The sequence below is a fragment of the Cupressus sempervirens genome, chromosome 3 (genome assembly GCF_028749045.1).
Source record: "Cupressus sempervirens isolate cs-2001-9-10 chromosome 3, ASM2874904v1, whole genome shotgun sequence".
NCBI lineage: Eukaryota > Viridiplantae > Streptophyta > Pinopsida > Cupressales > Cupressaceae > Cupressus > Cupressus sempervirens.
This window is the reverse complement of record NC_143120.1, coordinates 745,140,604-745,166,078: the sequence shown is the minus strand read 5'-3', so window position 1 is coordinate 745,166,078 and position 25,475 is coordinate 745,140,604. Positions and strand designations below refer to the sequence as shown.

Sequence of the window (25,475 nt, the reverse complement as noted above, 5' to 3'; positions counted from 1 at the left end):
ACCATCATCTACCTTTGCAACCAAACATGTCATTTCAGTAGGATGCAACTGAAATACATTACCTCTAGATCGGGTTCATGTTCTAACTATCTTTCCATCTTTATCTTTGATCATACATGTATTTTTTGTGAACTGTAATTGATAACCTTTATCCACTAGTTTTCCAACACTCAAAAGATTGTGCTTTAAACCATCAACAAAATATACATCCTCAATGTGAGTTTTACCATCAAGGGTTATAGATCCAATAACTTTAACTTGGCATGCTACATTGTTTCCAACTCTGAAAATGCCTCCATCTTGACTTTTGAAGTCAACAAACTTGTTCATATCACCAATCATATGGTATGAATAACCACTGTCAATTATCCAATTAGATTTATTTTCAACTTGTGACAGTGTTTTGCTATCGTTATGCATGATGCTAAATGATAGGAATTCTTGCGAATTTCTCTCTTGAAAAGCTAATTTTATGAATCAAATCCAAGGTTTTGGGTTGTCTTGTGATGTACTAAAATCTGCTCAGTTGAAGATAAATCTAATTGTTCACAAGGAGACCTTTGTTGGTTCATTTTGATTTCAGATGAGACGAAGAATCTACATGCTACTTCAAAATAACATACAAAAAGAACTATGTTTTTGTATTTTTGTGTTTTTTGATGAATGCAACTAATATGAATTCCTACTCTAAAAAAGGGGGTTAGCAAAGCAAATAACAAAACTTGAAAGCAAATAACATAAAATTGAAATTCTTAATGAACATAAATTATGGAAAATGACACACCTATGAATTAAGCTTTCAAAGAGATCAATAAATAACCAATGAAAGAAGGAGCAGTGCTTCCCTAATTCCATGGATGCAATCGTCGGTGAGAAAATTTAGTGAGCATATGATGTTTCACCCTTCATCAGATCACAAGGCCATGAAAAGTGAATTCATGCGAGATGAAAAATTATGTAGGCACAATTCTGTGATTTCTTATCAAGCTAGTTATGCAGCAAAATTTGTCAATACCATAATAAACACCAGCACTAATGAAATGCACAACTAGAAAAAAAGCAATAAACCTTTGGCTCAATCACAATTTCATGAAAATAAATCCACAAAATAATGACACATTCAGGCAAGAATTACTACACTCAAAATGTGAGCACCAAAAGCATAATTTTATTGGAAAATAATGGTGGCCCTCACTACATATTACAATGGGGTATTTATAAGAAATCATCTCCTCAATTTGTGTTGAGAGTGAGAGATATCTTCATACAATAAAATAGTTTTAATGAACAAAATAAACTAATTATATACAAACTACAATCGAATTGGTGCAAAGTAAGACTCCATCCATATTTTAATTCATTAATTGGATGCATGAGCCTTTACATGTCATAAACAAAGAATTTATGAGAGAAAAAGAATAAGAAAGCCTTCAGTCAAAGTAGAAGTGTCAAAAATAGAAGTTAATCCTTCACTAGGCGTCTGTTGAAGTTAAACTACTGTCAGAATGTGTTTTTGATGCATGGGAAGCCCCATTTTGATGATTTATACCTTCTTTATCACCAATCACTTTCATAAACTTGAACTCCTTCTGCTTCTTCAATCTAAAATCCCAAGGCACCTGCGTTGAATCTTGTCATTAATAGATGCATAAGATGAGGAACCTATTTTGCTTCATGTGTCCAACCTCTGTATCTTTGATCTTTGTCTCCTCTCCAACTGCCTGATCATTCCAGGTCAGAGATTAGATCATCCTAATTGATCAAAAGTTTGAAACTTTTCTATACTTTTTCAAAAAAAATTCTATGTCCTCTTAACTGGCTTTTTCGAAGGTCTTCTACTCAAAATTTCAAGTTGAAACTTTCATCAGTCCCTAAAATTGGGCAGCCAAAAGCTCACTATTTTAGGGACTAAAATTAGATTTTTAGTTCTTTCCAATGATATAAACAGTTTTGAATTTCGAGCTCTAGGTCAAAATTTATGACCCCAACAAGTTAAGGATATCTTTCATCTGTTAAAGACAAATTTTGGCACACTTACACATCTCGAAGGTGCACTAGGTGTGGAGGATTCATGGACATGCATGCACAAAGTGGCTTGGTAGCATGAGCAATGCATTTTAATAGGTCACATGCGATAAAGTGCACCATAGTGTGGCATGCGCTACTCGTGAAGAGCGAAACAGCAAGTTTTGGAGATGTGCACATGGAGGGTATGATGGCGCGCACAGCAACATAGATGTGTGGTGCATGGTGCATGATGTAGGGCACGTGCACAGGTGAATGAGAGGTACATGCAAAGCATGGTGTCCACATGGCAACAAGGTGCATGCGAGAACAGGCACACAATGTTGTGCGCACACGAAGCTAGTTTTGTGCAGTGTACATAGTATGGTAAGATGTGTGTGTGAGATGGATGGGAAAGACATGCAATGGAGCAGTGGAGCACAGTGTGGAGTGGATGGGTGTGTACCACGAAGGTGCGTACAATGCAAAAAAAAAAAAAATTGACTCTTTAACATTTTTCAGACCTCAAATTGTGAGTCTAGGAATCTGAAAAAGAGAGTAGGGGGTCCTCATTCCTAGTCAAAATGAGGTGTGCATTGTGAAACCACAACAAATAGCCCCAAAAAAAAGGAAGAAATGAAAAAGTCATTTCTTCATCAACAAACATTCATTTGATGAACTCAAAATGCCTCAAGCATAGTTCGAACAACCTCGCAATCAAACTCCAAGACCCAAAACCTTCAAGCTCAGTGTGTGATTTGTGTATTCATTTCCTTCAACATCTTAGGACGCAGTCTTATCAAAGTCTTCCAACAACATGGAAACATTTTTTCACTCTTCCTAGTTCATTCATGTGGGATCTTCATAGAGGTTGTTCATCAATCGCTTGCTTGACTAGATGAGAGAATCAATTTGAGGGCTCTTGGTGGAGTGTCACTTTCCTTCAATTTCCTAGCAAATTTTGAAGAATCACTCCATACAGCTTGTAATGTCACTACTTGATGAATCACTATTTTAGTATGAGATACTTTATTTTGAAATTGTATCTTTCTGTGATTCTAGATCTTTAGAATCCTTCAGTCTTAACACGATCTCTTTTTTTCTTCTTTTTCTTTTTCTTTATTATGTATCCTGACTACACTTAGACTATGTAGCCAGGACATCAGTGTCATTTCTTGAACTTGATCTTCAGTGAACATCCCTTGCATTCCTCTTTAAAACTTTTAGAAGCTCTCACACCAAACAATGATCTTTGCAACCCTTCAAGAAGACCCCTCCTATTTGAACCAATTGGAGTTTGAACTGTCCCTTGCTATCTTCTACCTTAATTCAACAACACCTAAGATGATCGATTATTAAGTTTGCAAGGTGTTGAGAGCTCATTGGTTCAGAACCCTGAACTTAAAACTGAAAGTCTCCCTATTTCCACAAGCAACATCCATTGTTTAGTTGGTATAAAACACACAATTGTCCAAATGTTTTGACAAATAAATACCTCTTCCTAAAATTGAAACCAAAAGAGTAGTTAATGAGATACATCAAGATAAAATATTGATTACACCTAACCCCCAAATTGACATGACTAAAAAAGAAAAGAAGAAACAAAAGACTCGACTCAAAGCAAACTAACACCTAACTAGAAACACTAATAAAGACTAGGAAAAACAAAAACAAACAAAAAACAACAAAAATATTATCTATAGAAAACCTTGAATAATAAGAATGTGGGATGGTTGTCAATATATTTCTCATGATGTGCAATACTAATGAACCCCCCATATAGTTCTAAAAAATGTTGACTTATCTTTGTACTCAGAAAAATAAAATTTGGGCAATCTTTGTTCAAATTCTGGGCACAAATCACATAAAATCAAAAGTTGTAGTAACTCTTTATGACCATGATTAATCCACAAACAAGTTCTCTTACCTTTAACATCATATTCAAATTGAAAATCATAAAAATCATAGGGATAATGGTAAAATATCACCTGATCTAGCGAGTCCCCCACCATAGGGATACACTCACACATTGTAATATCTCCTTCTGGTGGTCTTATCTCATGGTACACAACTTCACGTGGACATGGAAACACTTTAGGTTCTTTCGAACTAGAAAAATCAATCACTAGCCTTCCTTTCGAATTACAAGATTCATTACTATCATCGACCTAGATGTTTTTTGCCTCATATCCCAAAGAAGCATGTTTAGAATCATACTTTCCCTCCATTGCAATCTCCCAAGCTAACAAGAAATCAAGACAACTTTCTTCTAAATGGAACCCAAATGGATGGATTCTACATGGCTCAGTTATTACATATGTAGAATACCCACAAATAGACATTTCCTCAGTCAAGCATGAGACCAAATTGAGCACTCTATCCATCTCTTCTAATGATATATCTTGTTTTGAGGGAGGTATCTTATCATTATTCAATGGGAAATCAATATCACAATAGGAAGCATTGATATCTTCTTCTTGATGACCTCCTGATCCAAAAATCTCACCAACCTCTAGATCTTCTACACTCCATCACTTTTTGCAACTTTGAGAATTTTTGCAACTCTGTGGAGTTTTGGAACTTCAAAATTCTCTGTGTGCTTAAATTTTCTTGGCATATCCACACTTATTGAAACATCAACACTTGGAAGAATTTCTTCATTGAATGGGAACACAAACTCCTCTTGATCATCTTCATTATTTTTTCCTCCTGTAAATTTATCATATGATTCAAACATCATTGCACCAAACTGCAAAGGTTGTTCCCCCATGATTTGGAGAGACTGATCTGACACATCATTGTACCCATATCTATCTTCACTTGGACTCATACCTCTAATACCATTATTCCCATTGTTAATATTACTATAAAGGCCAAAATTTTCACTCTGATTTTGAGAATAATTGTTTTGGGTTTCTTGAAGAATTCAACTTTACTCTTACAAGTTCATTGGATAAAAGAGATATCATCTCCTTTATGGCCTTAAACTCTCTAGCCATATTGTTTTCTACTTCAACAGATGTGGCTACCTTCTACTCAAAGAAAGCAATCTTTTGAGACTCATATCCTGAATATGTAATTGTTGGCATTGGAGCAACAGTAACCTGATTTGTGAATGTAACAGCCTCTTTGAAGACCTTTTCAATGGTATCAATGTCTCTAGGTGGGAGCCTTCTTAGAAAAATAGAAGTTAATGAATCCATTGTTCAAAAATAGACATGGATGGCAGCCTCTTATGGTATAACATAAGGAAATTTCATTCTTTGATACATCCTATACAAGTGATGATTAAACTATGAAATAGTCTTGTGAGGATCCCTCTTAATTGAGATGAATTGATGATGTAGGATAGTTGGATCAATATAGATCTTGAATTGTTCTAGAAACTTGCTCTCAAAAGAGTTCCACTCCCTTATTGATGCTGGTGGCAGATTGAGGTACCAATTGAATTCCATTTCCCCCAAAGTGTAAGGAAAAAGGTGGCATACCACATCCATATGTTGAATCTAGTTTTGATTTAAAATCTCCTCGAAAATTTTAATATGATCTTCTATTGTTCATGATTCTCCATAGATTAACTGTGGGCAAAACATTTTAGGATTTTTGGGCAATTCATGTAATGGTCAAGTTAGGTTCAAAGGTGAACTTTAGGCATTGAAGAAAGACATGGTGCATAATGATGTAAATGTGTAAAGTAGAATGTAAAGCGAATGATGATTCTGGAATGTGTAATGTGAATGGGTGGAGTTCTTGGTATCCCTTTATCACTGTGTGGTTTTCAAAAGTGGGTAAGCTCAAGAAACTCATGTGCAATTGATGAAGATCTTAATGCTCGCTAAAATGGGGATTCTGGATCAAAACCCTCCAATTTGCACCAACTTTGGAAAAAAGCACACCTCTATAGAAGTACACTTTCTCACAAATCAAGCACACCAATGAATTTTGTGCACCTGCATAGCTACGAACCTGCGTACCTATCAAGCTATGAACCTACATACCTGTGGAGCTACGGACCTGCACATTTGAATTTCTCAAAAACCCAAAAAAAAAATTGAACTTGTGGAAAGCACAAATTTTGGCAAACAAAAGTGTAGAATTTTGAAACTTTGGAAAATTTTCCTTCTTTTTTCGACAATCGAAAGTGATGCCCTCCTTCTAGCACCACTTCTATTGAGTTTTCATTATGCACGATGCTAAAGTACAGGAATTCTTACAAATTCCTCTCTTGAAAAGCTGATTTTGTGAATCAAATCCAAGGTTTCGGGTTGTCTTGTGACTTACCAAAATTCACTCAATTGAAGATAAATGTGACTGTTCACAAGGAGACCTTCGCTAGTTTTTTTTTATTTCAGATGAGATGAAGAATCTGCATGCTGCTTCAAAATAATGTACAAAAAGAACTATGTTTTTATATTTTTGTGTTTTTTAAGAATGCAACCTAACAATGCAACTACTATGAATTCCTAATCTAACAAAGGGGGTTAGAAAATAAAATAACAAAACTTGAAAGCAAATAACATGAAATTGAAATTCCTAACGGACATAAATTATGAAAAATGACACATCTGCGAATTAAGCTTTTAAAGAGATCAGTAAATAACCAATGAAAGGAGCAGTGATTCCCTGATTCCACTGATGCAATCGTCTATGAGAAACTTTAGTGAGCGTAAGATGTTTCACCCCTCATTAGATCACAAGGCCATGGAAAGTGCATTCATGCGAGATGAAAAGTTATGTAGGCACAATTTTGTGATTTCTTATCAAGCTAGTTATGCAGCAAAATTTGTCAATACCATAATAAACACCAGAACTAATGAAATACACAACTAGAAACAAAGTAATAAACCTTTGGCTCAATCACAATTTCATGAAAATAAATCCACAAAATAATGACACATTCAGGCAAGAATTACTACACTCCAAATGCAAGCACCAAAAGCATAACTTTATTACAAAATAACGGCGGCCCTCACTACATATTACAATGGGATATTTATAAAAAATCATCTCCTCAATTTGTGTTGAGAGTGAGAGATATCTTCACGCAATAAAATGTTTTTAATAAAAAAAATAAACTGATTATATACAAACTACAATCTAATTGGTGCAAAGTAAAACTTCATCCATATTTTAATTCATTAATTGGATGCATGAGCCTTTACATGCCATAAACAAAGAATTTATGAGAGAAAATGAATAAGAAAGCCTTCAGTTGAAGTAGAAGTGTCTGAAAGTGTCAAAAATAGAAGCTAATCCTTCACTAGGTGTCTGTCAAAGTTAAACTGCTGTCAGAATGCATTTTCGATGCATGGAAAGCTCTATTTTTAGAACTAGTAGTTAACTGTTGGTGCACCTCTGGAAAAAAATGCACCTTTGAACCTACACACCTCTTCAAAAACTTCCACAACACTTATGAAAATGCGGACATGTGCACCTATGCACCTCGATAACTCAAATCGCCAAAAAATCAAATTTCTCAATTTTGAAAATAGTTTCTAGGTTATGCTCAAATGGAGTTTTAGATCAATTTTTGTGTACATAATTTACCCCATTTTGATGATTTATACCTTCTTTATAGCCAATCACTTTCATAAACGTGAACTCCTACTTCTTCAATCTAAAATCTCAAGGCACCTGTATTAAATCTTGTCATTAATAGCTGAATAAGATGAGGAACCTGTTTCGCTTGATGTGTCCAACCTCTGTATCTTTGATCTTCGTCTTCTCTGCAACTGCCTAATCCTTCTCGGTCAGAGACCGAATCATCCAAATTGATCAAATGTTTGAAACTTTTCCATATTTTTTCATAAGTTTTTCTAGGTCCTCTTAACTGGCTTTTTCAGAGGTATTCTGCTCCAAATTTTAAGTTGAAACTTTCATCAGTCCCTAAAATTGGGCAGCCAAAGGCTGACTATTTTAGGGACTAAAATTAGATTTTTAGTTCTTCTTTCCAACAATGTAAACGGTTTTGAATTCTGAGCTTTAGGTCAAAATTTATGACCCCGACAAGTTAAGAATGGCTTTCATCTATGAAAGACAAATATTGGCACACCTGCACACCTCGGAGGTGCGCTAGGTGTGGAGGATGTGTGGACATGCGCACGTGGCATAGCTTGGTAGTGCGCATGCAGTGCATTTTAATAGGTCAAGCACGAAAAAGTCCATCATGGTGTGGCATGCACTACTTGTGAGTAGTGCGATGAGTTTTGGAGATGTGTGCATAGAGGGTATGGTGGCACGTGCAGCGGCTCAAATGTCCAGTGCACGATGCATTGCGTGGACTCTTGCACTGGTGAATGGGAGGTATGCATGAAGTGATATGTGCACGCAATAGTGGGGTGCGTGCGAGAGTGGACGCACAATGTTGCATGCACACAGAGTAGGTTTTGCATGGTGAGATGTGCACACAAGATGGATGGGTGAGGCATGCAATGGAGCAATGGAGCATGGTGCAGAGTGGACGAGCACGTAGTGCGAGGATTTTTTTCGGCTTTTCAAATTTTTTTGACTCTAAAACATTTCTCGGACCTTGAATTGTGAGTCCAGGAATCCAAAAAAGAGGGTAGGGGGTCCCCATTCCTAGTCAAAATGGGGCGTGTGTTGTGAAACCACAACAAACACCAAAGCTACTTTCTCTATACTTTCTTCTTTAATTGCACAAATCCAATTTCATCATCACTAGCACTTTCTGCTTGTTCATCAGAATCATTTTCTTCATATGCATACAAACACTCTCTATTTCTTTTAGGTTTGTAATTTCCTTTATACTTTTTCTCTGTTTTAGGATATTTAGATGCATAATGACCATATTCATCACAAGTTCAACATTTAAAGATTTTCTTACCATATTTTTCTCTTCTTACCAGAAGGGCTACTCCTCCTTCAATCTTCTTTTCTTCCTCAGATATGTTGCTACTAGAAAAATCTCCTCTAGCACTTGTGCTCCTTGATAAACTAGGTCAAATATTCAAGGCAGTGAAAGTTGTCTCTATTTTGGTCAATTCTCTAGACTATCTAAGTTCATTCTCTATTGCTTCAAGTCTTCCAAGCAATGTCTCTTTTGTGAAATATTTGGTACAAGATATCAACAACTGTATCATCTAAACTGCTGGCTTAAATGGTGGTGTTAGAATCTTCAATATCTTCCATATAACCTCATCCTCTTCTTTGGTTCCTCCTTGAGATCTAATACTTGCAATCATTTTTGACATTCTTCTTACATATGTAAATACATACTTTACTATTTACACTTACTTAAGTTTACTTAGGTTAATGCATTATTTAATTATATTGCATTATTTTATTATTTTTATTTGTGAGACACTTAGGAGTTTGCACACCTTTTGAGTTGTCATGTTGACAAAATAGGAGTACACAACTTTATTTGAGCACATGGTGTCTACAACACTGTTTTGCATGTCCCACCCTTGTAGGCTTATCCTCTCATCATTGCACTTACTTCCATGCTTAATGGAGGATAATCCATATCTAGTGGACATGTGCTTGGTTGTATGACACATCATGGTGCTAACTTCTATACATTCTAGAAGCTCTCCTGAGGCCTTTATATTTAGGCACTCCTAGTGTACTCTGTAGCATCAAGTTATTGAATACATTGTTATTCTGATCATACTCTCTCTTGGTCTACAGTTGTGCTTGTGTTTGAGTTCTTAGTTCTTGGGTAAATTTTTCCCTTAGGCAAATTCTTACATGGTATCAGAGCAACTGGGAGATTTTCTCATCACAAGTTGTTTGAGACCTCTCGCTTGCTTCATCACCTCAACTTGAATCTAAAGTGTTGCAAAAATTAGGAGCGTCCAGCACCAAATCTGACCTTGTCATTGCATCTGAAATGCTGAACCGGTGAAAATTGACTATAAGCATGCCTACTTTGGCCCATGGTCGACCATGAGGCAAAAAAATTTTGCAAATCAAAACCCGAAAGCCCCAATTTGCGATTGGGTATGATCGTTTCATTAATTTGATTCTTTGTATTTTTGAAATATTTTTCTTTATTTTAGAAATTATTTAGCCTAATTAAGGTAGGCTAGTCACATAGAGGAAATTTTTTACAAAACTGGGCTATCAGATCCCGGCTCTGTATTTTGTAATTTATTTGTGCAGGGTTCCTTCTTCAATTTTTGGCATCCTTAATTAGAGGGTCGTAACCCTACAAATACCGCGCACTCTGAAACTGGTGGCGACTTATTTCGCTAGGCACAAACCTCGACTGGTGGATCACATCATAGTCTGGCAAATCGCCGGCCATCTTTCTGGCCATAGTGCGTATACCTCTCATTCCGGTGGCCATTCTCTCAACCAATGGCCACTTTCTTTTAGTATCTGCAAACTCAATCTTTTAAAGACCGCGCAGTCCTCAGTCACCACAGATATGGGACTAAACAAATAGAATCTGGTGACCTGCGACATCTTTCGGCCCTCGACCGTAGTGAAACTTCTGCAGATATTTTAGTGAATCCACTGACACCCACATGGATCGATGCCTCATTCCACAGAGCCAATCACCCTCCATGTCGGCAGAGTATTCAGATCGCCGACCCACTTCGCACAAGACACGTGGAGACCAGTGCCACTTTGTGCTCGCACTGTCATCAAACATGTGGCGTAAGTTAATTCGCCCGGATAGACCCAATCAGCGGTACGATCTATCCAGTTAGCAAGACATGCAAGTCAGCCACATGGATTTTTTTCGTACATATTGTACGGATTCGTACATTTTTGTACAGTACGACCTTGCCACGTCAACCATGGGTCCTTTTTTGCTGATGTCATCATTTTAATGGTTTAAAGTTGACACCCATCTGGACGTCATTCTAGGGTGTTTAACAACTACGTTGACGGTTGTTTGATCGTCAAATTTAGACTTGCAGTTTCTCCTCCAGACCCCTCTCTAGATTGCTTTTCAATTTGGCAGCCTAACTTTGCGAGCTTGTAACTTAGACATCCGGACTCCGATTCAGGTGCAATTTTTTTTGAAATCTGGTAGAATTTCCTAAATTTTCTAGTGGTAGTTTTTTTTCTAGTTTTGGTGCACATATTTTGCAAAATTTTCATTTTTTGGCGACTGTACCTGTATATTCCTACTTTTTGCAACTTCAGAAGCTCCGTACGGGCACATTTGGTCATTTTTTTAGGTTCCATTTTTTTTTAAAGTGCGTATTTTTTTGTGTACTTTTCAGATCTGAAGTCAGATTCTAGGGTTGTTTGGAAAAATTTCTCACTTTCAGAATTAGGCCTTCTTTGGCATTGTATAGCTTTCATTCTTTTTAGAATTGTTGTAAATCTGAGCTACAATGCTTAAGTGACAAATTTTAGCCTTATAAGGTAGTTGTAAAAGCCAAATCAAAAAGTCCACTTTGCTCATTTTGACAAGTGGCTCATTGTAAACACACTACTTATAAAGTGTCAAAGCATCTCTTTTGGGGGGGTCTTTTGATTGAGTGAAAAGGGGGGGTGTGTACTGTGTTTTTTGTGTCTCTCTATATTGCTCTTTTCATTTCTGCATCATGGGTTTTAAATTTCCTCCTCTAACTTCACGCAACTATTCTACATGGAAAGATATTGCATGGAGTAGATTAATGGAAAACGGATATAGTTTATATGTTAATGGTACAATTACCCAACCTACTGATGCTAAAGAACTCATTAATTGGCAAATTCAAGACCAAAAAGCTTTAGGTGTTATCAGGAGTTGTGTACATAGCAATCTTCTCTTCCACATTAAAAATTGTTCAAAATCTAAGGAAGCTTGGGATAAACTTGAATAGTTGTATGGTAAAGTGGATGAAGAAAAGAGATTTCAGATTGAGGATGATCTACTTCTCTTAGATCTTAAAAATTATGACACAATTCAAGATTATATCATCAAATTCAATGAGTATAGGGCACTTCTAAAAGATTGTGGAAATCCCATAAAGGATGATAGGTTGATACATCACATCCTGAAAAAGCTACCTACTGAGTATGCCAACTTTGTTTCAAGTTTTAATACTCACAAGTTGACCATGGGATCTGCTTACCAAAAGCCTTCCTTTGATGGATTTGCAGACATGTTGATTGAATGTTCATGTGGTGTTCTCTATATAGGAGAAACGGGGTGCGCTATCAAAACTCGATTAAAGGAACATGGGGCTGACATACAACATGATCAAGTTGCCAAGTCAGCCCTAGTTGAGCACTCCTCAACCACTAAACACCACATTTTCCTAGAGAAGGTACAAGTCTTATGCCAAGAAGACAATTTCTTTAGGCGAAAAATCAAAGAGGCCATTGCAATTGGCAACCACCCGTGGAATCTTAAATCGAGATGAAGGGTTATTTCTTATCCATTCATGGCAGCCCCTGTTATCATCTATCAGAAACTTTTCTTGCCACCCCTAATGCTCTCTCTCTCTCTCTCTCTCTCTCTCTCTCTCTCTCTCTCTCTCTCTCTCTCTCTCTCTCTCTCTCTCATCATCCTCCACTCTGCCTCTCTTGCTCTTCTCCCCCCCCCCCCCCCATTTTTCGTTCCAGTTTTCACTTAGCTTCAATTTTTTTTAATTTATTTATTAATTTATTTATTTTTTATTTTTATTTTTTTTAATTTATTTTTATTATTATTATTATTATTATTATAAATGTTATTTTAGTTATTTATTCATTTACTAATTTATTTTCAATTCCTTTTCATTTTATTTCATTATATGTGTGTGTGTGTGTGTGTGTGTGTGTGTGTGTGTGGGTCAAAATTTGTTCTTTGGTGTTTACACATGTGTCGTGTTAGACACACACACACAAAAGCACACTTAAGCGTTCTTAGGTTGTATCCATGTCGTTATTGTCTTATAGTCCCTTTCTAGTTTTTTTTTTTTTTTTCATTACTATTATTTTCATTATTATAATATAGTAATGATTATTATTATATAATATTGATTATTATTATATAATAATGACCATTATTATATAATAATAATTTCTATTATATTATTTGGTTATTATTTATTTAGAATTTCTTTAGCATTTCTTGAGGTTGTATATATATATATATATATATATATATAATTTATGTAATAATAAATATCATGCATATTTGTATATATTCATCTATTGTTGTGTTATTATTTTGTTTCCAACCTTCCTATTCACCTTTCGGGTTACCCTCATTTGTTACATTTAGATCTTTCACATTGGTTTTTTATTAGTAAATCTGTCATTATTTCTTGTTGTTATTTTCTCTCATGTGGTTGGATATTTTTATCTATTCTCTTTGGGTTCTCCTCCCTCTTTTACCTTATTTTTGAACCTCGAACTATTCTTGATTGTGGTGCACCTACCCCCCCTTCCTTTCCCCACCTTTTTATCTTCATTGGATCTGCAATCTTTCCACTTTTTTCCTTCAGCTCTCTCATCCTGATGATGGATCACAGAGAGTGATCTGAAACGTTGATGAAAAAATTGTAACACAATCTACCCAAAAAACACAGCTAAGGACATGTTGATTGTTGAACAATCTCACTTGGTGGATTTTGGACTTCTCAAGTTATCTAAGACCAAAGCCTTAGTAGCTCGTGATGATCACACATCTAGTCAAGGGGGAAAATCAGCAACAAGAAGAAGCAGTGGAAGTAGAAAACACAATCTAAGACACAACATGACTCCTCTCAACAAGGCAGTTCTTCTCAAAACAAGAAAGGAAGTAATGAAAAGAAGGAAAAACTCTTTTGTGCATATTGCAAAAAGCCAAATCATGACGAGCATCATTGCAAGACAAAAAGAATCGATGAGTTAGAAAATCTACTCAAGAAGAACAGGATTCAAGTGCTAGGTACTTCCAAGGATTCTAATCCAACCTCTTCGAAGGGTAAAGGTCAAGCACTTATGGAAAACACAAGTTCTTCGAAATGGATACTTGACTCAGGTACCTCTTACCACATGGGTTCTTCAAAGCAAGACTTTTCTTCATTGAAGCAGTCAACGGTACCACACATCTTCGTGGGAGATGATGAAAAAATGGAAGTTGAAGGGAAAGGACACGTAGAAATGGAAGACAAAGAATTCAAAGATGTTCTCTATGTTCCAAATCTAAGCTCTAATCTACTTTTAGTTTACCAAATCACTCACCGTGGAGATGGTCATAAGGTTGAGTTCCTTCCCGATTCAGTGATGGTGTGAAGTCTCAAAGATGATTCATTGGTAGCAGTTGGGAAAGTCAATGATGACAGGAGGATTTATTCCTTCTCCCATTTTGTGCCTAAGAGTTCTTCTCAAGCCTTGTTAAATCACTCTAATTCAAACAACAACTTATGGCATGAGCGGTTTGGTTACCTTGACTACCGCTATCTTCAGCAACTTTGCACATACCAAATGGTCAAAGGTCTACCTCAAATCAAATTTTCTAAGGATAAATGTTCATCAGATTCAGTGGATATGCATCCAGAGGGGAAGTTACAAAGAGGGAAATCTTCTAGAGCAACAAGAGTTCTTCAAATGGTTCACATGGTATTAGCAGGTCCTTTTGCATTCATCCAGGGTCGCTACATACTCACTTTTGTTGATGACTTTTCAAGGTTCACTTGGGTCTACTTTCTGCATAGTAAGAATGAAGTTTTGGACGCATTTCTAGACTTCAAGGTTCATGTAGAACGAAAATCTAAAAAGGCCATCAAAGTACTCTGCATGGACAATGGAAACATGGATGTAAACAAAAGACTTAAGGGCTTTTGCAGACATGAGGGGATTGATCTTCAAAACTCACTAGCATTTAGTTCGCACAAGACAAATGTTGCAACTATGAGGATTAGGACTCTCAAGACCATGGCAAGTTGCATGATAAAGGCCAAGTCTCTCAATCCTACACTTGAAGTTGAAGCCATTAGTAATGCTACTCACATACTTAATAGGTCTCCTCATCCAGCCTTAGATGGCAAGACTCCTTTTGAGGCATGGTGCGGCAGAAAACCAGTTGTGAGTCACCTTAGAGTCTTCGGTTGTCCAACATGGGAAAACCTTTCCTCCAGGAGTTGCAAGGCACTGACACCTAGGCCTTGTACCTTCATTGGTTATGAAGACGGTGTGAAGGCATATAGACTTCTTGATCCAGAGACTCATGAGATTTTTGTGGAGAAGGATGTTCACTTTGAGGAAAGTTCACCAAGCTTATCCTCTACTCCTCTCTGCACCTCATACATAGTGGAAACTGATAGTGACACCAGCAATAATGCTTCAACAAATTTAGACATGTGGGGTTCTGTCGACAGTTGCAATGAGAGGTCAAATCAGTCTAATCCACGTGCTTACATTACCACAGTGAAAGGTCCAACACAGCATGGTACATCTCATCTTCCAGCTGTAGCTTCAGTTGACTTGGGAGACAGACTTGAGGACTTACATCTTCTCATTAATGTTGATACTTCTACAGTTGTTGCGAGGGCTCACTCTGACCCTCATGTCCATTCTCTACATGATCAATCTACTCAGGTTGGCGTGATTGTGGATCCTTATGAACAGCAATTAGTGGAGGCCTCTTTGTCAGTAGAGGAGACAGATGGTTCAGTGGAACAGGTTCAACAGACATCCTTTTCAGATCTGCATTCGTTCTTTTCAACACAGTTGGAAGGGGTGAACTTCAGCATCAGTATAGGGATACTTGAGCAGGTTTCAGGGCTAGCACACATCTTCAAGATTGTACCTTTGCCATTGTTTCTTCCTAAGGGGAGGAACACCATTCTGCATTCTTGGACCAGCTTCTTCATTGGAGCAGCTTTCACTTCTTGACATTCTTCTTTTGGGGGGGGAGCCTCTTCTATCTCTCTTCCTTCTCTCATTCTCTTTTGTATATACTGGATGTATATCGTAATGGGGGGGTCTTGATTATTCCATCCATCAATGCATCCTCTTTTATCTCTCTTTTTGGGGGAGGGTTTTCCCATGAGGTTTTCCCTCTTTCCCCTCTTTATGGGAGATTTCATTTCATTATGTACATGGGTACCTTACATGGCCTAGTAGTCAGGACCCCTTATGCATCTTCATCCTAGTTCGTAAGCTTAAGGGCATTCCCCTCAGTTGCACTTAAGGGGGGGTGTTGGTGTAAATACATACTTTACTATTTACACTTACTTAAGTTTACTTAGGTTAATGCATTATTTAATTATATTGCATTATTTTATTATTTTTATTTGTGAGACACTTAGGAGTTTGCACACCTTTTGAGTTGTCATGTTGACAACACAGGAGTACGCAACTTTATTTGAGCACATGGTGTCTACAATATTGTTTTGTGTATCCCACCCTTGTAGGCTTATCCTCTCATCACCGCACTTACTTCCATGCTTAATGGAGGATAATCCATATCTGGTGGACATGTGCTTGGTTGTATGACACATCATGGTGCTAACTTCTATGCATTCTAGAAGCTCTCCTGAGGCCTTTATATTCAGGCACTCTTAGTGTACTCTGTAGCATCAAGTTATTGAATACATTTTTATTCTAATTATACTCTCTCTTGGTCTATAGTTGTGCTTTTGTTTGAGTTCTTAGTTCCTGGGTGAATTTTTCCCTTAGGAAAATTCTTAAAGTTAGAAACAATAGTCCACCAAGATAATTGAGAGGGGAGGTGAATAAGTTATCCAACAATTAAAACATTTTCTTTTTTAAACAAAATTAACCATTTAACCAAAGTAAATAGCAACTATAATAAGATGCACATAGACAGTTACACCAGATATGTTAACTAAGGAAACCCTTGATCAAAGGGAAAACTCTGGTGGGAATGATGCCCACAAGATGATGTACTAATATAAATATTCCTTGTTAGAGGATGGACCATTTTAGGAGTCTATTACAAAATTTAGTGCATAGAATCTCTATTAGGAGACTTTAATCCTTGTTAAGATATTCCAACCCTATTAGGAGTTATAGTACAATGTATGCAAGAAGAGCCCACTACCCAAACATGCAATTTCAACTACAAGAAGAGCTCACTGCTCAAACATGCAACTTACTGTTATGTTCTTTCCTTCATTTTGTCAACCAAACTAAACATTATCAAACCTTGTAGACCAGGTCATCAACCTCAGATATAAATATCAAACCTTGAATCACTCATCAAAACCTTAGCAATGAAGTTTCCTTCACTTCCGCCCTGCTCTGCTCAACTTCGCATTTCACTCTCTTTGCTGCTTGCAAAACATACTCTATCTTATCCACATATATTTCATGATAAATAAAAATTCCCTTCCTTATATTGAGTCCATAAAAAAATTTCATGAGTCGTCTATTAGACCTTCTCAATTAATCATTATAGGACCACATTAGGAACACGTTACACTTAGCGATAACATCAATCTCTCACTTTGCAACTTGAATAAATTTTTATAAATGCAATATTATGATGAGAAAACTTAGCCACATCATCACTAACATGTCTTTTACATATCCTCAACCTCTGTTCACAAAATGACAACTTTGCTAAGAGATATAACAAGTTTACTGGAACATGCCTCTATAAACTTTATCTCAGAATAGACATCACCAAAACTTACATAACTTCTTCCAAACTTAACATTTCTTCATACGATGTTAACTACATATACCAGATACTCATACATATCTCTCATAACCTTGGATAGTTAAAATACTTAACTAGTCATCTATACGAACTTGATCTTTCTATTGTTCTTTTGTCAGATATCACAATAAACTGCTATGTTGACATCAATGACAAACACAGTCATGAATGTAACATATCTATAGTACTTACCCATAAGAATATCATTAGCATTTATGCTTCCAACAATCTCTCAACAGTACCTAGGTATATAATTTCTCTTTAGCATAGTCTTTTGGAGGTTATATTTGCTTATTTCCTCCTCCAAATTGATATCAATATAGGGTGCACTGCTTATTCCAAAAGATTCCATGAAACTCACTCTATCAATCTTCACCAGGTTGGACTTCTCCCTTTTCCTTATCACTTTGGGTAGAGGGCAATATTACTTTGTTAGGTCCCTGACTAGATCCACATACATGAATAAATTAATCATAATCAATTTTGCCAAGTTTATCTACCAAGGGTTGCACATTGGTACTTCCCTCACTCCATTATCCAAGAAATACATGAAGTACAACTAAAAAAATTTCTATAGTGGTAGCATGTGTACTTCCATGTGTGATCATTTCTAGAGATATTGTTAGAAGTCTTTGATAAAAGCTACAAAAGTTCTTTAGAAAAAAATTTAACCTTGGATCTAGTGCTAACACTTGGATATATCATTGTTAAATTCTTAAGAGCTCATACAAAATGCATGACCACAAGAACTACTCTAAAAATTAATCAATTTCAACAATCCTTTACTATAAACATATAAATCTAAGGTAAAGGTTGGATATGCAAATGGTGAAAGTAACTTTGCAATCGACCAACTTTACAAATTTTCCCATTTCATGCAACAACAAATATCTTATAATCTCTTTGCCAAATCCTTTATCAAGATCATGGCTATGATATGAATCTGTGAGAAGGTAATCTCAAAAAATAAGGAATGCCTTTAAACCTTCCCTAACTCAATAGGGTGAGATCTTACAGTCATTGGGGTACTTCACTCTGAAAATATACGCAGTTTATCATCTAACCAGTGAGCAATGAGATCTTGACAATAAACCAATGATGCTAGGTAAACCTTTAACATTAACATTAGCTTTAGACTTTATTCAACTATATAGAAAGCTTAAGAAAAATCACATCCACAAGGTAAGGGAGAAAGTACCAAAATTGCAGTCAAATACAAGTACTCGGTCTAATTTCACCATAACCAAAAACTAATTAACTTATCCAAAAACTACACCATATCCTTCTACCCCTCTTCATTAAATGGATTGCATAATATATGACATATAAAATGACTTTTGAACTTTCAAAATACTTATCCAAGTGTACAAACCTGACGACCCTTTACATTCCAAATTTGTCATTTTGCAAGAAAATGTTATCAGCAACATTTTTGACAACTTTGAAATATTTTACAACCTTTTCCATTTTTGACATTTTATGCTACCACATGCCTACTTGGCACCTCAAATAGGTCCAAAGGCTTATGATGATCATTTTAACATTACATTTTAATCCATCTAAGGCCTTGTATGGTATTTTACACCTTTAGAGTGAAAGCAAAGCAGCTAGGTGTGGGCCAATAGAGTGAAAGTAGAGCAGCTAGGTGTGGGTCAAGATGGTACGTGTTAAGAGTAAAGGACATTGTTAGAAAAATATTCCAAGTATTCATTTCTAGAGAAAGCTCTAGGTTAATTTCTAGGAGTAAATGAGTCTAGGGGATTCCATTTGATTAGAAGATAAAAAATATCCACTAGATGGCAACACCGGCATCGTAATTTCAATAATAATGATTTTGTGTCTAGAAATATCTATAGTCATTCTAAAGGATACATGCAGTCACATGGTTGATCGAGGACTAGATCTCAAGAGAATACATAAACACTAGAATAGATCACTATAAGGAGTTTGTTGAAACAAGATGTACAAATGTGTAAGCTTTGAAAATTGTGGAAAAGGCATTTTTAGAAATAAAGGGGAAATGAAGATGATTTGGGAAGGAATGTGCGAGTTGGTTGGCCTAATCTTGTGAGCAAGATTTGTGTGTATATTTGTAAATCATGTATAATCTTGTAATATTTTATTATTTTTGAATTATATACAAGATACTACTAATGCTTGTATGTTTACATTTTGTATATTTATAGCTTGAATATTTTCCTCTAAAGAAAGACCACACCTACCAATATGAATCTAGAACAAAATAATAAGACAATTGCTAGATTATGATCTCAATTCTGAAGAAAAGTTGATAAATGTAATTATCCTTGAAAAAAGTGTAAGGGCTTAAAGAATCAAAAAATTATAATCACAATAGCCTGGAATCATTGTAGGCAATATGGTCACATTCAAAGGGGGCACATTTTTTGTCGATTGGTTAATGTAGATTTCCAACTGGAGGAATGTGGAGATGTGAATATCCAAGTCAAGGATAACACTCCCATGAAATAAGATGATCCTATGATAAAGAAGACAATTGAAGACGATGGTATTGGCATAGTTGATAACGTGTCAGAGGACATGATTGAAGAAGATGGTATTAGCGCAACTGATCAAGATGATCATGATGATGGCACTAGCACATCTGATAATGATGATAAAGATAGTCTTGATATACCTACATTTGAGAAGGCATACGAGCCCCTATACCAAGGCTCCCAAATAACTCTTCTATCTATTATAGTTTTGGTGCTGAACTTGAAGGTTATGAATGGTTTATCCAATGTAGCAATGTCACATATGCTAAGGTATGTTATTTTTATCATCTTCAATATTAGCATACCATTAATATGCATTATATTAACAAATCATATTTTTTATTGTAGGTTGATAGGTGAGTTTTTGTTACCACCATCAAACATTCTGCCCCGTTCATACCAAGAATTATCTACTATTATGAATCAAATTGGAATGAAGTATCAAACAATGCATACGTGTCCCAATGATCACATTCTATATTATAAACAATATGAGTTTGCAACAAAATGCCCTGATTGTCATATTAATAGATATCAATCATATCAAATAACAAAAAAAGTGTCTCACAAGGTTCTTTGGTACATTCTCATTATTCCATTTCTTAAACAATTATTCAGGTGCACTAACTTGGCACAATTTACCATGCACGCAATAGAAGTCAATATGACATAATGTGAATGCTTGCAGATGGTTCTACATTTAAGGACATAGAAGACAGGTGGCCAATATTTAAAGAAGAACCTCATAATCTAAAGCTTGCATTGGCAATAGATGGTGTCAATTCATTTGGAAATATGAGATCTGCTTACTTAATGTGGCTTATTTTTGTTATTAACATTAACATTTCTTCTTGGATGTCCATAAAAAGAGAGCACATAATATTGTCAATGATTATACCAGATATATTTTCATTTAATAGTTATCTAAATTAATTTATAAACATTGCATCAAAATGGTCATAATAATTATGTAATATTTATGTTCATTCAACTAGGTAAGTACCAAGTTAAAGATATGAATGTGTATATTGAGCCCCTTATTGACGAGTTGTTGAAGTTATGAAATAGGGTCACTATCTATGACATCTCTAAACTGATAGGACAAAAATAATTTTAATTTCATACAATGCTTGTATGGACAATACATGATGCCCCTGGGCTAACTCATTTGTACAGTATGTTTTATTATTAAAGTCACATATTTTTTGTATGTTATAGTGCTTACACATTATTGGTGTATCTCTAAGTTGTGATGATGATTGTACATGATCTTTTAAGTCTTCAGAAAAAGGGAAAATTTGCATATCCAATTTGTAGTTCAAAGATGAAATCTTGTCATTCAAGAAGTTTATGAAAGTAGGTGTTTGATGAATTTAAACATTTTCTCCATAATAATCATAAGTATCAAATTACTAAAAAATATCCTTTTAATGGAAAAGAAGAGACAACTTCAAGGCCACAAAGAACAACACCTTGTCTATGGAAGTTGGAATACAATAGAATAAATCATCGAGGTAATGTCATTCCATCTAATGATTTTTGTTTGAAATGTATATTTTAATATATTTTTAATTTAGTAATGATGTAATTGATGCTCATGAAGGTTGTCAAGCCATCAATGACCAACTTCTTAAAGGAATAAAAAGTTATCCTACTCAATTATTAAGTTTTTGTACTACAATGATCTCTCAATCGTGCATTTTTTTGTTTCTATGTATATTGGAAATAATGCAATAGAGACACTATGAAAAATATTGGATGGAAAACGTGACAAAGAAAAAATTGTCAAAATTTGTAATGAAATTCATGAATCCAATCATGCACTAAAAATTTTCATTGAATTAAACAGCAATGGAGACCACATAAATATGAGTGCCCTTCCTTGGTTATTAATGGAGCAGAAAAGTGATGCATTGAAAGAATTTATTAAAAAAAAAATTAAAATTCCACAAGATTTCTTGCAAACATAAATAGTCTTGTATCAAAAAAATGTTATTTTGGGCAAGGTTGAAAACACATAATTGGCATACCTTCGTCAAGGTAAGTCATGTTGTTTATTTACAATCTATTGGTAAAATTGTATATAGTTTTTATTGTATTATTTTATAATATATTGAAAATATATTTTTTTAATTATTGTAGTACGCCCTACCTTTATCCCTCCTACGTCAGTTTGACAATAGTGTTAAACAAGTTACATATGATCTTGGAAAATACATTAGGTTAGAAGTGTTATTTCTTAGATTTGTTGTACATATATTATATTTATGACTTGCTTTACTTTTTATGTAATTTATTATTTTATTTTTTGAAATCTCATATATATGCACTTGTGTGTTGAATCTCTTTTAGGTGGTTATCATCTAAAGAAATTAATAAATAAATAAATAATATTAGAAGAAAAAAATTTCTAACTTATGTGTGAATTACAAAAGTGTCTACCTTCAACTTTTTTTGATGCTCAAGAACACTATCTCATACATCACGTTGAGGATATTGAATTGTGTGGACTTATACAAACTAGGTCAATATGGATGGTTGAGATGCACTTAAAATTTATGAAAGGCTTGGTTCAAAAAAGAGTACATCCTAAAAGTTCTATGGTGGAGGGATATATGGTATACCAGACCATAGTGTACATTAATGAATATCTTTTCAGGTTTGTAGCAAATATTCATGTAGATCATATTTGGGATCTCAACTCTATTAACAAATTCGAAAGGGAGTACTTGATGGAGAAAGGTAGATTGAAGAAAGTGAGAGGTAATTATAAGATGTTATTGTAATTTATTAATTCTTCTAAATTTTTAATATAAGTTATTTTTAAATAGTCTATTTATTTTCTTTATAGTTGGTAGTGAGTGGGATACACTTGTATATTGCAAACAATCTTGATTGGATAATGGTATGGATTCAATAAGATCAAGAAAATGATCAGTCATTAACATGGGATGGTGTTGCATCATTAGTTAAAGAAGTTCATCATAATGGAGATCCCAATGTTAAGCCAATGGTACTTGATCTAACATATAGTTTAAGAGGTAGAAAGGTAGATATAAGATTAATAATCATGACTCATAAGTTTAACATCAATTCATGGATCGATGCAAATAATCTTAACATATTTGAATAATTGCATATCAAAAACCATGAAGCTATGCACTACCATGGTCGTAAATTTTGTATAAAAATGTTAGACAAAACGAAGAAAACTTGTGATTATGGGATAAGTGGAACCTTGGAGGTCACTAATATTTTATCTAGAAATGACATACATCCTCAACAATCTAAAAATTGATACTATGGCATTTTGGATAATATACTTGAATGTGACTTTAACTCATTCAAATTAGTTATATTTGTTGTCAAATGATATAAGCTACAGTTGAATCAAAATGATCGTGATATGACTGTTATTGAACATGATAGTGGATTTACAATAATTAATACAAGATCATTTGAGTCAGTTGAAGACAAGCCCTATGTTCTTCCAAGCCAATGTGAGCAAGTGTTTTACTTTGGCATTCCACATAAATCATGTAGGTCATTTGTTGCATATTAATATTATATATGAATTTTATGTATTAATATTGAATTTTATGTCATATTAATGAATATTGTTATCTGTCAATGAATTTTTTATTAGTGTTTAGTATTAATAAATTTTATATCATATTAATGAATTTTATGTGATTGTATTGATTGAGCATTATAGTCCATAAATGGATGAATGAATAAATGAAGTATGTAATTAGATATTAATGGAGACTTTAGATTGATGTTAGGGGGAGGGGGTGAGGCCAGATAATCTTCCACCTTCACATGGTTGGCCTTGTTAAGTGGAGAATATTAAACTATTCTCGAAAGCAAGTGAACTTCAAACTAACATACCTTCATTATTTAATCAATTTCATTCATTCTAGGTCTTTGTTGATAAGTGCATTTTGAATGTGTCATTGTCAAGAAACTATCAAATATAAAACTAAAAGGGCCAATACTTCACTTGCCTGGCATGTTTTGGCTTCATTTTGTGTAAGTATCCTCTTCTTGAATGCATCAAATTTGCACTGTTTATGAACTATTTGAGGTCTTATTAGTCTATTTCATTTTTCAAAACTCCTTTTCCTTCTAAAAGAACTAACACTAAAATCATATTCTATTTCATATACAAATAAATTAGTATATGAACACATTTGCAAGGCTTCCATATAGGGGTACTCTATGTTTAATCTTGAAAAATTAATTTGTGCTTAGTGATGATGCTTGAGTTTTTTTAAGTAAATTTGACTATACATACTCTATTCACACTTATGTTATACTCAACTAATTTTATTAGCAAATAATATGCATGATGCAAGCACCATAGTAATTTGATAAAGTTTTAGAATTGGGTAGATTAGTTTAGTAGCTATTTTAATTAAAGAATATGTCAAACCAAAATCATAAGAGTCGTGAATACATTTTTTGTTCATTCATATTGAAATTTTCACTACATTTGAATTCAATCATAGATATGATAAAGTCTTTTTTTGCATATAGGTAAAAAAGTAAATTTGAAGCAAGTTGCATGGTTTAGTGTTATTGCATGGGGCAATGGTAGTTGCAAGGTATGGTGTTGGTGTTGTTTTAGACTTTTTGGTTCAATCTGCCTATTAAGTCACTACAGTGTGCAAGATTATGCAAGTCAATTAAAGCTTATTTTGGTTATAGCTAAATTGCTTATGTAGTCATAAGATTTTCAAGTAAAAACCTTAAATTGTGACAATTTTAAATAATGTTTTTGCAATGGGTTTGGTTGATTTACAGTGTTTTAAAAAAATGATTAGTTGATTTGTTGGATTTCATAAAAAACATCAGCAAACAATTTATTGATTAGATTTTCCCAAAATTTTGAGTATTCATAAAACTCCATGCCTTCAAATCTTATGACTATTTTTAGTTTTTTGAAATGGAGAGGTTGAAGTTGATGAAATATCAACCCCACAGCTCTGAAGAATCAAATGCATGTAAACACCTATTACAAAAGAGAGAAACAAAAAGCTATGGAGGCATAAATTGCTAGATCCATAGATAAGACATTCTTGATGAGCTAAAAAGTAGATTGCTATAATCAACAATGAATTAATCTCAATTTTCAATTAATGTTTACAATGAGAGATCGTCTTTATAAAGGAGATCAAAACCCTAAAATAGTCTAACTTAGGTTGCATCAAAATAATCAATAAAAGAATTAATTATTAGATTCCTAAATTTTAGCTTAAGCAACTAGAGTTAATTAGGAAATATCTAATTACTCTGACACCCCACCTTAAGATAGAATTAGGGAGTAGCTAAAAACCTAAAAACTACTACTGAAAATAGAATTGGGTCCCGGAAAACAAATCTTGATG

General features: G+C 34.6%; 1 protein-coding gene across 4 annotated transcripts in view; it reads left to right on the top strand.

The window, feature by feature from the left end:
• Window positions 1-25,475, top strand: part of LOC149568972 (MADS-box transcription factor 21-like) — a 376,483-nt gene that overhangs the window by 326,442 nt on the left and 24,566 nt on the right. Inside the window, exon 7 of one of the 4 annotated variants that reach the window (XM_089821783.1) lies at window positions 24,625-24,651. The exons of 1 other annotated variant lie outside the window; for it this stretch is intronic. In XM_089821783.1, the coding sequence (XP_089677909.1) occupies window positions 24,625-24,636 (12 nt within the window). In that variant the 3' untranslated portion in view covers window positions 24,637-24,651. Of the gene's footprint in view, window positions 1-20,773; window positions 21,027-22,744; window positions 22,919-24,624; window positions 24,652-25,475 lie in introns of those variants that run through there. 2 more of the 4 variants (XM_089821779.1, XM_089821781.1) reach the window with 2 other exon arrangements.